This window comes from Symsagittifera roscoffensis, chromosome 9 (assembly GCF_963678635.1).
Source record: "Symsagittifera roscoffensis chromosome 9, txSymRosc1.1, whole genome shotgun sequence".
NCBI classification, from domain to species: domain Eukaryota; kingdom Metazoa; phylum Xenacoelomorpha; order Acoela; family Convolutidae; genus Symsagittifera; species Symsagittifera roscoffensis.
Window position 1 is genome coordinate 37,575,407 of NC_087070.1, and position 14,061 is coordinate 37,589,467.

The 14,061-nt window shown below is 34.0% G+C and overlaps 1 protein-coding gene across 1 annotated transcript in view; it reads right to left on the reverse strand.

Annotated features, from left to right (window-relative positions):
- Positions 1–123: 123 nt before the first annotated feature.
- Positions 124–14,061, reverse strand: part of LOC134853894 (CCR4-NOT transcription complex subunit 7-like) — a 219,398-nt gene continuing 205,460 nt past the window's right edge. The window contains exons 5-9 of the mRNA XM_063869857.1: positions 11,156–11,265; positions 5,854–5,925; positions 3,454–3,649; positions 1,748–1,857; positions 124–834 (exon numbers count right to left, since the gene is read on the reverse strand). Of these exons, the coding sequence (XP_063725927.1) occupies positions 763–834; positions 1,748–1,857; positions 3,454–3,649; positions 5,854–5,925; positions 11,156–11,265 (560 nt within the window). The 3' untranslated portion in view covers positions 124–762. The remainder of the gene's footprint in view (positions 835–1,747; positions 1,858–3,453; positions 3,650–5,853; positions 5,926–11,155; positions 11,266–14,061) is intronic.

Below are 14,061 nucleotides of genomic sequence, written 5' to 3' on the forward strand. Positions count from 1 at the left end.
ACTTTCAGAAACTCTAGTCTCCTTAACCAGCAGGGACTTAAACTCCTTCACTTATTAATTTCTCCTATCAAAAATGAAACAGATTAGACTAAAACAAAGTTCAATTCGTGACAAGTTAAAATATGAGCTTGTCTAAATCTGATTTCGAAGAGCTTCATATTACATGGTAATCACATTATAACAATGCTAAAAAATACGAAACTCTTCTTCCTACTAAACAGATGATTATTCCAATCTTTCACAATCTACAAATGTAGAAAATTAAGTAAGAGATATGAGAATTTTTCAAAGACATAATTTATGATTTTTAAGGCTTCTTAATTTTTAGCATTGTGACTCATCTAATGTGGAACTAGGACACCCAATCAAGATCAAACTCGCTCCAAGTTCAATTAAAATCCACGAAACAAATAATTCATCGCCCGAATGAAATTTACATCTTTAATCTTTCCCATACTGCAGATATCATGAGAAAAAGATTGTTTTATTCTGGTCAGGATGCATCGCGATTGCCGAAGCTTCAAGTTGCCAATTAAAAAAAACTCATTTTTTTTTCAATTTTCACCAAAAACTGAAAGCATAAAACTGCTGTAATAACTGCTGTTATAATTTAGTTATACCATTAACAAATTTTTGCAAAATTTCATAATGAATCGCATGGATTCTAGGATAAATTTAAACTTTTGAAACACGACTAAGATATCTTCGGCAAACCGAGCTTTTCTACCATTGCACAGTGCAGCTGATTCGCTTTGGTTCTCTTCACTTGTTGGCTCCGAGGCCGAACAGCTGTCCAGCATACTGGTCATCGTCCAAATGGTCCTCGAAGTAAACCTTTAACACAGAAAACATAAAAACACTATTCAGCGAAAAAAGCTCCCAATACACAGTGGGAAAAGAAGTAATGAATTCAAGCAAAACCCGTAAACAAAACTTTCGTCGACCACTATCCTGTTTTAATTTAAAAAATTTACACATTATTGAAACTGCACTCCGTAAACACTAGTAAAAACAGTTTCAAAAATTGGTAAAAATTACATCAAAAATTAAGTAAGCTTTGAAAAATAAAAACGAATTTGCGGAGTTCAAGTCGGTTGTCTTCACTAGTTATTAAATCGCCATTAGCAACAAAACCAAACACAAAAACTGAAATTGAGATCAAAAGTCGGAGATTGTTTTGTGATTAATGTTTCATCCGTTTAGCAAGTAAATTTAATTGAACTCGAAAAAAATCAAACTTTGAAAAATCAAATTTGAGAGTAAACATCATTATGATTTACTCCGAAAAATACTCTCCAAATATATTAGAGTAACCTAAATTAGTGATAAAAACAATTCGATCATTAACACTTAATTATACTCGGGGGGACAGGCTCGATTTGTTTTTCCTTTTCTTCCATAGAAGCCAAGTAAATCCCTTTTTCCGCAAAATTGTCATGAATTCCATAGTCCCAACTCATCTCCCTTCAAACTACAAAAATATTCAATCAATTTTTGGGAATTCTTTAACAATTAACCCCTATGGGGGGATTCGTAACTAGGTACAAAAATTATATATGCTTGAACATTGAATTATTTCTTTATGCGGGTGGCAATTCGTTACTAGGATCAAAATTTCATATGCTCAACCGTTGAACAATTTCTTTATAGGGGAGTGGGATTCGTCACTAGGTACCCTGGGGGGATAGGATAGTAAGAGAGATCCAATTGTTGATGCCATGATACGATAGAGAAAACTGTTACTGACCTTAACCATTTTGAAGAAAATCATAGCAGTGAGGATACTGTCACTGCCTGCCTGGTGCTCTGGTCCGATTCTGGCCACATCCAGTTGCTCGCCAATGTCAGACAAGCCACCTGAGAAAACATTACAGAGTTAAAACGAAGAATGAGTTTGATCCACAAACAAAGATATACCCAAAAAATTCAGCCAAATAAAAAAACTCACAGTGGACGGAAATAATATATTCTAACTTTGAAACTAAACGACGCAATGATGACATTCTTTGGCCTGAAAATGTGAAAGGAATATGCAACGAGACCAGTTGATGTACTAACAAAATGTTAGGCTAGAAATTAATCATCAATAGTTGCACAGCGACAAATAAACTTTAGATTAAATATATTAAAAAAAAAAACAGTTCAATTTCAGGGAAGTGCGTTCTGTACTTAGGCAACTGCGTATTCATAATAGTCAGTAAGTTAATAAGACAAACCCTATTTTATTCTAGCATAAGCTTGTTTTTCTTAATTCAATTCTGATTGGATAATAAAATATTTGTCTGCTTACTTACCTGTCTACTTATGCGAATGTCTACTCACTGCAACGTAACTTGAAAATTTGTAACTAAATAATTTTCCAACAGAAACCGATTTCGGAAATTTAGACTTACTAAAAAAAGCGAATGAAAAGCTCGTTCACACAATACTAGAATAAACCCCATTCTTAGACTAATTTTAAAAAGCACTTGTTTTGAGTGACATGCAATTAATGAAATTTAATTCCTTTGTCGCAAGGGGGTCTTCGAATTGGAAGAAACCGACCAAGATAGATATAAACGTTCTCCCATAACTAGAGCATCAACTAATCTACACCTGCTGTGGAACTGGCTCATGGCAGATGTCCTCAAAGTTTTTACAAACCTTTTGAAAAGACTTCATTTATATCAGTAACTAGAGCTTCCAATAATAATGTTAGCTGATTTCAATGCTCAAAATAATTAACCAAGATTTTTACTCAGGATATTATTTTAATCATCAGAAGCAGTATATCTCATACTAGTTGTGGTACTCCACATAAACAAAAACTTCCATTAAAAAACAGTTATGCATTATGAAAATATCATCGCGCAGTTTCTCTAATAACAATTGATTTGGTATAACTTCCAATTAAAGTGCGCAAATGATCAAGGTATTAGACCATGGATACTATGTCAAAATAATATAATATGTCAAGGCAAAAAGTTCAAGGGAATTCACGACGGGCAAGCCATATTTTATCTCTGTCTTGGATTCCACAGCTAAAAAAGCTAGTGTACGATCCACCACTCATTTGCACATTACTGTCTTATGTAAATTTGCAAGACGCCGAATTACAATTGCATGAAAAAAGGGTAGGGCGACAATTCGTAACAGGCGACAATTCGTAACAGGCGACAATTCGTAACAGGCGACAATTCGTAACAAGGCATTGCCAAGTAGAATACGCTTGCTCCGCTGCGCTTACATCCGGCACGAGAAGAATACTGCGCTAGAATCTGTGTTGCCTGCTTAATCTACTGTTACGAATTGTCGCTCGTTAGAATTGTCGCCTGTTAGAAAAAGAGAGCATGTAATTCTTAAGCAGGGGTCAACAACGGTTCTCAGTGGTGATCTAAACAGCTCGTATTTTGGTCTTTTTGCTTGAGGATAAATCATCTCAATGATAATCAATAAAAGCTAGCGCTCAAGCACCTTTAAGTGCCTTGCAGCTCTTCATGAGGAATTTGACGTCGTAAATGAGTGGGAAGTATATCTGGAGGAGGGAGTAGAACTGGTCCTCTGTCTCCGGCAGACTGCGGTTGCAGAGGAGCTTCAGAAGGTATCCGTAGTCGTAACTCGAGTGGAAAGAGATCCACTTCACGCTGTCTACTAGCACTAGCCCACTCACCTGGAAAAACACTAGCTGTCTTTTCTGTTATACGGCCCCAAAACTGATAATTTTCATATTTTGTAAACTGGATCACATGCACGAATCTGATTGGTTCAAATTATTCCCAGCTAAAGATTATCTTGGCTCTCAAAACAAAAGCTCCATCAACAAATAACAGAAAAGACCCATAACTAAAGCTCAACTGATCAAACAACAACCACTTGAAATGAAATGATTGTTACAGAACTTGAATCAAATATAACGACTACTGGAAAAGTGGCCAAAATACAGCAGGAAAAAAGTCAATATAATTAAGTAAAACGAAAAAAAAAAACAATTGTCTTATTTTTAAGCATTTTCCAACTTGCGAATTTTGAAAAAATAATAATTGACGTTAACGATTTTCAAAATTCAAGAAAATTACAATTGAATTTTTTTCATCAAATTACCACAATTTCAGATAACAGGTCATTCATAATTTTGCGCGCCAACTGCAATTTCGTAGTTCGAAAGCGTAAATTGCCTTCATTTAGCAATGATTTGAATTTAGTTTTTGAAAATCTGTATGACTTTGATTTAACTTAGAACACAGAGGCGAAGCGGAGCTTCGCGCCACTTGCAACACAACATTAAAATAGCAGTGCACGCTAGCAGTCAGGAAAAGAAAGCGACTAAGTCCAAAAAAGGGAGAAAAAACAAAATAAATTCAAAATGTTGCCTAAAATCATGTTCTATTTGCGGAAAACGCGTCCAGAAACACAATCGACGAAATTGATGAAAATTCAAAAAATAATTAATAAGTGCCAACTGAGCCGACGAAATTTGAATAATTTCCCGAAGAAACGAAAATATAAATGTTGTCATAAAAAAACTTTGAACTATAATTTCTATTCTAGCATTTTAGCATTTTGTGCGATCCGGAATGAAGCATAAACCTTAAGCTTCCTTTTAAATGCCCTCAAATTAGGTCCCTAAGCCAGTTAAATATAAGTCGAAATTATTTAAGCCGAATGAAATTCTTAAGCGAAAAAAAAACAAAAACAGCAAGTCAAGGCTAGTAAAATTAAAATCGCAGGAGTAATTCGGAATTCTAAAAGCTACTACATTGAAAATTGCTTCCAAAAAATCAATTCTACGATGTGGCAACTAAGCCGACAAAACTTAAAATTTTGAATTCATTAAGAAACAGTCATGATACAAGTATTTCTAGTGATTCTGTTAAGCAAGTTGTAAACCCGAAAAAAGTCTATGTTCCAGTTTGATAACGCTTGCTCTGCAAAAGAAGTCAAACGGCAAAAAAAATCAAATTGAGCGTGAACATCTTTTGAAAATTGTGAAAATATAGCCAACCGAAGATTGGAAAAGAGTAATGCACGCAAGTGAACATAAAAAACACTGACTTTCTTGAAAAAATCTCACCTCTCGACAGAAAAAAAAAGAGATGCCCATCAAGCTCTTTAAATTTCTAGAACGATTTAGGATTTTGATAAAATTAACCCGACTTGAGAAAACTGGATCAACAGGTAAAGTTTTTTATTCCGCTGGAAAACTAAAAATAAATTCCCCTTTCGAAACTAGAAATTGTTCGTTTTTTCGCGCCATTTCCACGGTCGTATTTGGAGAAAGCTATTTACGTCACTTTCAGCAGATGAACTTCAATTGAACTCAAAAAGCGCATATATACCTAAGTGCATTCATAAATGCATGCATCAATATGCATGAATGCACATCTGTAGTTATTAGAGAATTCAAAGACTTTCCCTGAAAAAAAAAACAAAAAAAAATCAGCAAGACCTATATAAGAGTCTTCACTACGCTCATTAGTCTTAAAAAATCAATGCAAACTTTATAAGTATTTTCACTGCTTTAATTGACACTTAAAACAGATCTAAAATTTCTAGTGAAGTAAGCTCTAAAAATACCTTGGTTCCTGCTAGTAGCTAAAGATCTAGCTAAGGCTGTTGCGCCTGTCTACGTTATAGTCTGGATCCATTATTTATCAGTATTTCAGACATTTAAGCGAGTTATGTGTAGAACTCGCATGTAATGCCACATCCTAAGCAGAAATCGACCAGGATATGATATACCTGAAGCTAAACTTCATATGAGAGCTCGTCCATAGGGGATCGAATAAACGATCTGACCATCTCAAAGCCAATGCCTCACCACAACGTTATGTTCCTCGATACCAAGTTATGTTTAAGTTTAAAGTAGAAACATACCATGAGGAGTTCAGCAAAGTGTAGTATGTCAACACCGTCTTCGGAGAGGCGACTGAACTGGATGCCAGAAGTCTGAAACACAAAAAAACTACTCGTCACAATTATATAACATTTACAAAAAAAAATCAATTTTTACCCTCTTAATCCAGATTTTTCTGAAAAACAACGATATTTTCTTTCTGCAAAAGAATCCTGTTTAAAATGACTAGTAAAATCCAACAAAAGGAGCTAAAAAAAGATAACGCAGATTCAGGATGAAAAAATACAGGAAGATAAAAGTCGAAAAATCTTAATTACAAAAAATTTTGGACTTAACCTCATTCCACAAAGGAATTTGAAGGTCCGCAACTCTATTGAGAAATCAAAATTTCACCGATAGATTATTGATGAGTTAATTTTAAACAGAGGCGAAGCGAAACTTGCGATACAATACAAACATAAAAAAAACACAAAAAGCCGAAAAAAATGAAAAATTTTTTAAAAAAAACTAGGTCACATAAGCTTTCATATGTCTCGATAGAAGTTCATTACAGGCAAACATTCCAGACAGTTGAATTTTAAAACAGCAACAACGGAACGAAATTTACGAAAAGAAACAAAGCCGACAATCTTTGAGCAGACACAAGTTGAGCCGAAAAAAATATGATTTTATAAAAAAAAGTCCCAGCTTAAAACGCAATGGAACACTTGCACTTGCAATTACAATGAAAGTTGTTTACAGCACAAGGAAAATCAAAGATGTGGCAACTAAGCCGACAACCTTTCAGCAGAACTGAACCAAAACTAAAATTTATGAAAATCTTTCGACCCCTCCCCCCAATTAGATGAAACAACACTTGCACATGCAACTACAATGACAATTGTCTACAGCACAAGCAAAATTTGTTGTGACAATTTAGCCGAAAAATTTGAAAAATCAAAGAGGCTTCCAAGAACCCCAAGCATCAATAAAACAACCAAAATTGGTTTTGGCGCTAGAAATCATTAACTTCAGCAGAAACGTTTGACGTTTAATACCTTCAAATAAAAGCTGTTGAAATATCGGCCCTCAACCATCAAATTAAATACAAGCAAATCAGATAACACTTGAATGATGACCTAAATTATTAATACTACCTCCGGTGCTTCGAATTTTTAATAACTCATATAGAACCGCATATATTGGAAATAAGATCTGCATCCTTTGAGTGAACTCTAACAGCACACAATTACAGGGTTCGATATTACAAATTTCGCAAAACTTTTTATTCAAGTTTTATTACTACAAATTTTGAAAAACCATAAAATTTTGTGAAGTATTATAAAAATTCTTTGACAAAATTTAAAATAAACTAAGAAACGTCACATCTCGAAAACTAAAAGCAATTGAGCAGTTGCATTTGAACGCAAGATTTGTAACTCCTGAGAGTACACTTACAGTACTCAACTACAACGTAAGGAACTTCAAATTTTTAAGAAAAACAGCATCCAAGTACAGCATACAAGTACTCTGACAGCATACAAGTACAGGGTTGGGAATTTCAATTTTGTGAATTATTCTGAAATTTGAGTTTTCTGAAAATTACTGAAAAACACAGGAAAAATTGTTGTATCTGGTTAAAAAAAAGATTAGGATGCCTTATAGACCCCTGAGATTACTCTGAGAGTTTTAATTTAAGTTTTGAAAAAAATCACCAAAAACGTCATTTCTGGAAAAGTACAAAGATTTGAGAAGTGAAATTTGGCTGCAAGATTCGCAACTCGTGAGAAAACCCTGTCAGGGCCTCAATATAAAGATGAGACTTGTGAAATTTTTTATATCTAAGTTCTCTGAAAATTTTTGGAAAAATCCAAAAAAACGCCATATATCGATAAGCACAAGGATTTGCGCAGTCATATTCAGAGGCAAGATTCGCAACCCCTGACAGTACCCTCACAGTTTCCAAAAACAGGATTGAGACCTTCCAAGTTTTGGAATTTTTTAAAATCTAAGTTTTTTGAAAATTTTTGAAAAAGTCACAAAAAAACGTCATATCTCGAAAACTAAAGATTTGAGAAAAGAGATTTAGAGGCAAGATTCACTACACCTGAGAGTACCCTGACAGCACCCAATTACAGGGTGAGAATTTCAAAAACTTTTTTAAATTAAATTTTCTAGAAATTTATGAAAAATCTCGAAAATTACCGTATCTCGTAAACTAAAAAGATTGGTTATTCATATATGGAGCCAGAGTCACAAAAGCTGGGAGAAACCTAACAGCATCCCACTATTGAGTTGCTAATTTCAAACTTGATGAAATAAACACTGAATTAAAATTCGAAAATTCTAAAAAAAAATCTTAAGCATTGCAATATACGATTTAGCTTAAACATGCAAAAATAATACGTTGAAAAAGCTTACACATGGCGAGATAGTGAAGCCCGTATTTAAATATATAATAGATAGATTTTTCAGAAAAAAAAACATTGAAATGCTTTAATCTTAATATGCATTATAAGACTTTAAAATGGTACCATTTTGAACCCCAACGAATTTGCCTTGAGATTCATAATACGCAGGAAAAAACGCAACCTACGGCATATTTCATCTTCCTTTCTGATGTGATCTAAACTAAAAAAAAAATATTAAAAAGAAAAAGATTCACACAAACGAGAAATGAAACATTAACGTGAAATCTATCTGTACTGTTATAAATATACCAAAACTCAATCATTAGTTTTTTCGTATAATGAAACATATCCGCCGCAAGCAGGACATGGTCTGAATATTTAAAAAGAAATTGTCAATTACTTATGAAAAAGCAAAAAATATGGAAGCTCGTGACTTCTTTGATTACAATGCACATGCATTACATTATTTGAAATTAGCACTTGCAACTTTTGGACATATTTAGTTACTTTGAATAACGAACCACTAAAAAATATCGTAAAAAAGAATTTCTTAAGCACATAAATTACCGTTCAATTTTGAATTGGTAGTTATTTTTTTTTGATAAGAACAAATATTTTACACAATGCTTCATTATTCAGCTAATAAAACTGATAACTCTGAAAAAGTAAAATATAGAAATTGACCAACTTTCAGTTACAAAAACTTGAACGGAAAACAATTGGCTTTCTCCAGTCAAAATATTTGTAGCCAAAAACTTATAGCCAAGTTTCAGCCAAGAACGGCCTATAATTTACTGGGAGGAGCGTCAAGAGTACAAAAATTAACGGTTTACAGAATGATTTTCGAAACCTTAAAGCTATCTCAAATTGAAACCTTATTAAACATAGCCAATTGAAGATTGGAAAAGAGTAATGAACGCAAGTAAACATAAAAAACACACTTTGTTGAAAAATTCTCAAATTTCGAAGAAAAAAATGGATACCCTTCAAGCTCTTTGAATTTCTAGAACAATTTATGATTGGAACTTTTTGAAAAAAAAACCCAATTAGAAAAAACTGGATCAATAAATAAAGTTATATTTCTCTGAGAAATCTGAAAATTAAATTCAACTTTCGAAATTAGAAGTCGATCACGTTTTTGTGACCTTTACACTTTTGCTGTTCGATAGTGGAGTTTACCTTCCTTTTAAAGAGAAATTTGAGCTGAAACAAATTTAAAAACTTTTCCTCAAAAAAAACTTAAAAAGTCATCACGACCTACGTAAGAGTCTGAACTACGTTCATCGACTCTTAATATTTATTTATTTAACAAACACTGACTTGTTTTTCAAAAACATCTCAACTTTCAAATTTCGAAGAAAAAAATGGATACCATTAAAGTTCTTTGAATTTCAAGAGCAAATTATGATTGTAACTTTCTTGAAAAAATTAACCCTATTTGAAAAAACGGGATCAATAAGTAAAGTTTTTATTTCTGAGAAATCTGAAATATAAATTCCACTTTGGAAATTAGAAGTCGATCACGTTTTTGTGATCTTTACACTTTTGCAGTTCGATAGTTGAGTTTAGCTTCCTTTTAAAATAAATTTGAGCCGAATCTAATTTTAAAACTTTTCCTAAAAAACGAAAAAAGTCATCACGACCTACGTAAGAGTCTTATATATTTCAAGCTCAAATTGAAAATCAACTACTACGTATCAAAAGTTGTATATAAACCAGACGCGTTATTAACCAGCTACCACGTTACACAGCCTAAAGTAAGTAAAATTTAAACACAGAGGCGAAGATGCGCTGCGCAAACACCTGCGAGAACACGACCAAAAAGCAGCTATCAAGTGAAATAAGAAAAAAACAAATAAGACTCGAATTAGCAAAAACTTGGCTACGTGTAGGATTCGAATCTGCAACCTAGCAAATAGTCTCAAGAACTAACCACAGATGATTAAAGTCACCAAAAACTAGCCACCAATAACGCAGCTACATATGCTAATAAATTGCCAATTCGATGCAGCAAAATTAGCATAAATACAAAAAGAGACAATTTTGCATGTAATAAATTGGAAAGCATAAAGCCAAATTATTTATGATTATGCATTTCAGAAAAATTGCGAGATCCAGAGTTGGAAAATTTCTGAAATCGAGCTTTTTATCATTGAGATGCTGTTTGAACTAACTAACTTTTTTCGGTTCATTTGAGAAAGTAAAACTGCATCATCTGTGTTAATTTCTTACTAATCAAATTTTGAAGCAAATATGACATTCTACTGCTACAGCAGCCTACCGTTCAAAGTGCCAACAAAAAAGCACTTTTATTTGCGACTTAGGTTGGAAAAAAAAGGTTCGCACTAATACACTCGCTTCGCATGTGTAATATAACTTATGTAACCATTATGTAAAAGCTACGAAGGTTTCAAAAACTCCAATCAAATGACATAATTTTTGGCTGAGATATACTGTGTACTGTTAAAAAAAAACAAATTTAAAGACATGAGCAACCATCCTAGAAGCACTTTTTTCCATGCCAAAAAACGAGGAAAATTCAACATTGAAAACTGATAACTAACAATATCTTCATAGAAAAATAGCTTCAACTTGAAAACCAGAAGAATTTGGAAGCCCAATTATGTTTACTCCCTTTAACGTTGAGCCGCTTCGACTACTTCAAATTGTTAAAAGAAATTCAATTTCAGTGTTTTTTCTCTATGACAATTTAAACCAAAGATAAATTGGCAAAGATATATTGCCAAACCGATTAGCTGTGCTTATTATTGTTTCTCAACAAAAATTATTCAGTAAATTCTGTCTCAATTAGGACCAAGTTAACAATTCCACCAACCAATAGACCAAGTTAAGATGCTCCACCTCAGCGTTTAATTTAAATTTAATTTGTTAAGCGCTGAAAATACTTTTAGTATTGTGAGAAGCAAGGAACCTGAAGAAGATCTATGGAGTCCTTGGCGAACATGTCGTGCTGGATGTCAAATTTGAAATTGAACTGGTAGCAAGAGTGCAGCTCTCCAGCTTCGTTGAAGAACGCCAGGCCTGAAACAATCTAAATAGCAATCTTAAATTTGAAAAAAAAAAACGCCCGCCAGCCGATCAAATGCTCTGAAATCAAACACCGAAGGGCTACACCCAAACACTCCACTTAACTTATCTTTTTCTCAGTAGCTGAAGTCGCCTGAATTTTTCTGAAGTCGCCTTCGGCTCCAAAATATAATAATGTTGAGAGAAGAATCAAAACTTCCAAAAATGCCTTAAAATGTCTTTTTTTACCTGTTTTTGTTTTCAAAAATTTGCCTGCTGTGCAAAAAATTATGTCAAAGTAGGATCTTTATAATTTGGGAGAGCTCAGAAAATCAAGATGGTCGACCTAAAAAAAGGTCAACTAGAATCTAATCCCCCCTCGAGAAAATCCTAGATCCACCCCTGCTTTTAAATTACCCAAACTCGACAAATTGTTTGTATGCAAGTAATTTTTTACCTTGTAAATTTACCCAATTAGAGAAAAAAGAATCAAATAATTTTTTATTCCACTTGAAATTCTAAAACTTTAGTACAATCTTTAAACTAAGTCCTTCAAGTATTTTTTGCTCCTTTTCAACTTTTGTGACTGGAGAACTTCGTTTGCCCACTTCTTGGCTAATGATTTTGAATTGAACTGAAAAATAATTTTAAAAAACTCTTAAAACTAATTTGAGCGTGAACAACATTTTGTGAGACTTTTTCATGAAAAAAATGAAGCAAAAAACCAAATAAGTGACAATACAATTCTTTTATCAACATTTAAAATTGAAGTACCCGATTTGATAACATTCGATAATCAAAAGTGTAATTAACTGTGATCATTTTCAGGGGCAGATTTAGGGGGGAGCGGACGCCCCTCCCCTCAGGGATTCGACCCCTTACTGACCCAAAGGGTCTCCCCTTTGTACTATTTTGAGATATTCATTTTTGGCAGGCTGATCCTACAATTTTTCTAAAATATACGAACTTATACGAACTTTGAGGGGGGCGGGAGCGCGCCAAAAAAAACGCGATTTTTTGGTCATTATTTTCCGAAAAGCGCCTAACGGCATAACGGAGAATGCTGGCTTATCCCGTCGAGGGGGGGGGGGGCGCTTACACTGGACTAGTGACTAAATGAAACTCCTAACCCAACCAAAACAAAAAACAACCCTTTGTCGCCGAGAGTCTACGCAGAGGCGAAGCTTCGTGTCGCTGACACTAACCAGAAAACGACAAAAAGCACCTCTAGATTTCTAAAAAACGCAATAAGAATAAGTAAAAATAAGCATCGATTTAGTAAAAAATCAGCGACGTCTCGGATTCGAACCTACGACCTACTGCGACATAAAAAGTAAGAGTCTCTAACCATCAGCCACGGACGCTCAGTCCTTCACAAACACTAGCCATGAATACTAGCCACCAGATACAAATACACGCAAATTTGCAGCAAATACTTAGGAATATAACAAACTGAAGGCATCCACACTAATTTTGCATGTAAAAAATTGGAAAGCAAGCCACATTATGTATAAATTATTCATTTTGAAAACAATACGATATAATGAATTTCGAAAAATTCTCAAATAGAGTTTTTGTTATTTTGTTAGAAACAAATAGCTTTTTTCGGTTCATTTGATGAGTTTAAAAGGTATCAACTGCGTTAACTTATTATTATTCGAACGCCAAAACGCATGCTATCAAAAAGCTGTAAAGGTGAATGAAAGCAACGGATAAAAAATAATAGACTGAATCATACTTTACGACTTAGCGATAATGACTATGGCCATCCTGAGCAGGTTGTGATCTAATATTTCATCTGGCAAAGGAAAGATTGCCTTATTGATTTTTTTAAAGCAAAGTGAAAATCAAAGTTTCCTTTCCAGTCTAGCGTCCAGTTCATTTCCATTCCAAGCTTAGAATTTAATAGTTGCATCTTTATTGACTAATACATTTTAACTCAAGTAGGCCCCCTTAAAAATCAATGTTTCTAAAACAATCTAAAGCACAGAAATTGGGATACTAGAGAGCTCTATACTGTTAGCTAAGTTTGATTAAGCATACAATCATTTTTGACAGTGCTCCATTAACGCCCCAGCAAATCGAACACAAGTAATAGGTATCAAGTATCCATTGAAAAGTTTTTGCTAAACAAAAGCTGAACAAGGATAGCACGATTGCTGTTTAAGTAACACAGAAATTGTAGCTGAATTTCTTCAGCTCATATAGCACGGTGGAGCGAGAGAGCTCAACTTCCTCCAAGAAATAATTAGCGAGCCGGAAGATGCTGACCTCACAGTAGCACAGCAAAACGAAGCCCAGTGTCAAAACGAGGTTCAAGAAACACTCAAATAAGGTATGCCCTAAATATCCCGTCGGGGGTCAAACCAAACTGGACTGTGGACGAGACGAAACTACCTCAAACAAACCTTCATCTCCTCCGGAGACAAAATATAACAAAAGAAACGAAACCCGCTGCCTATTGAGGAGACGAGGCCACAACAACAACCACAACAAAAAAAAAACGTTTTCAAATTGTTTCGGTTTTCATTCGGGGTTTGTATTAGTAAAACATAGCCAAATAACAGTTGGACATGAGTAATGAACGGAAGGAAACAAAAAACTGACACGTTTTTTTTTCAACCTCAACTTTCGAATTGCGAAGAAAAAATAGATGGCTTTAAAGCTCTTTAAAATTTCAAAAACAATAAAACTAACCCAATTTGAGAAAAATGGATCAATAAGTAAAATTTTTCTTTCGCTGGGAAATCTGATAATTAAATTCCACTTTCGAAACTAGAAGTTGATCACGTTTTTAGTGACCTTTACACT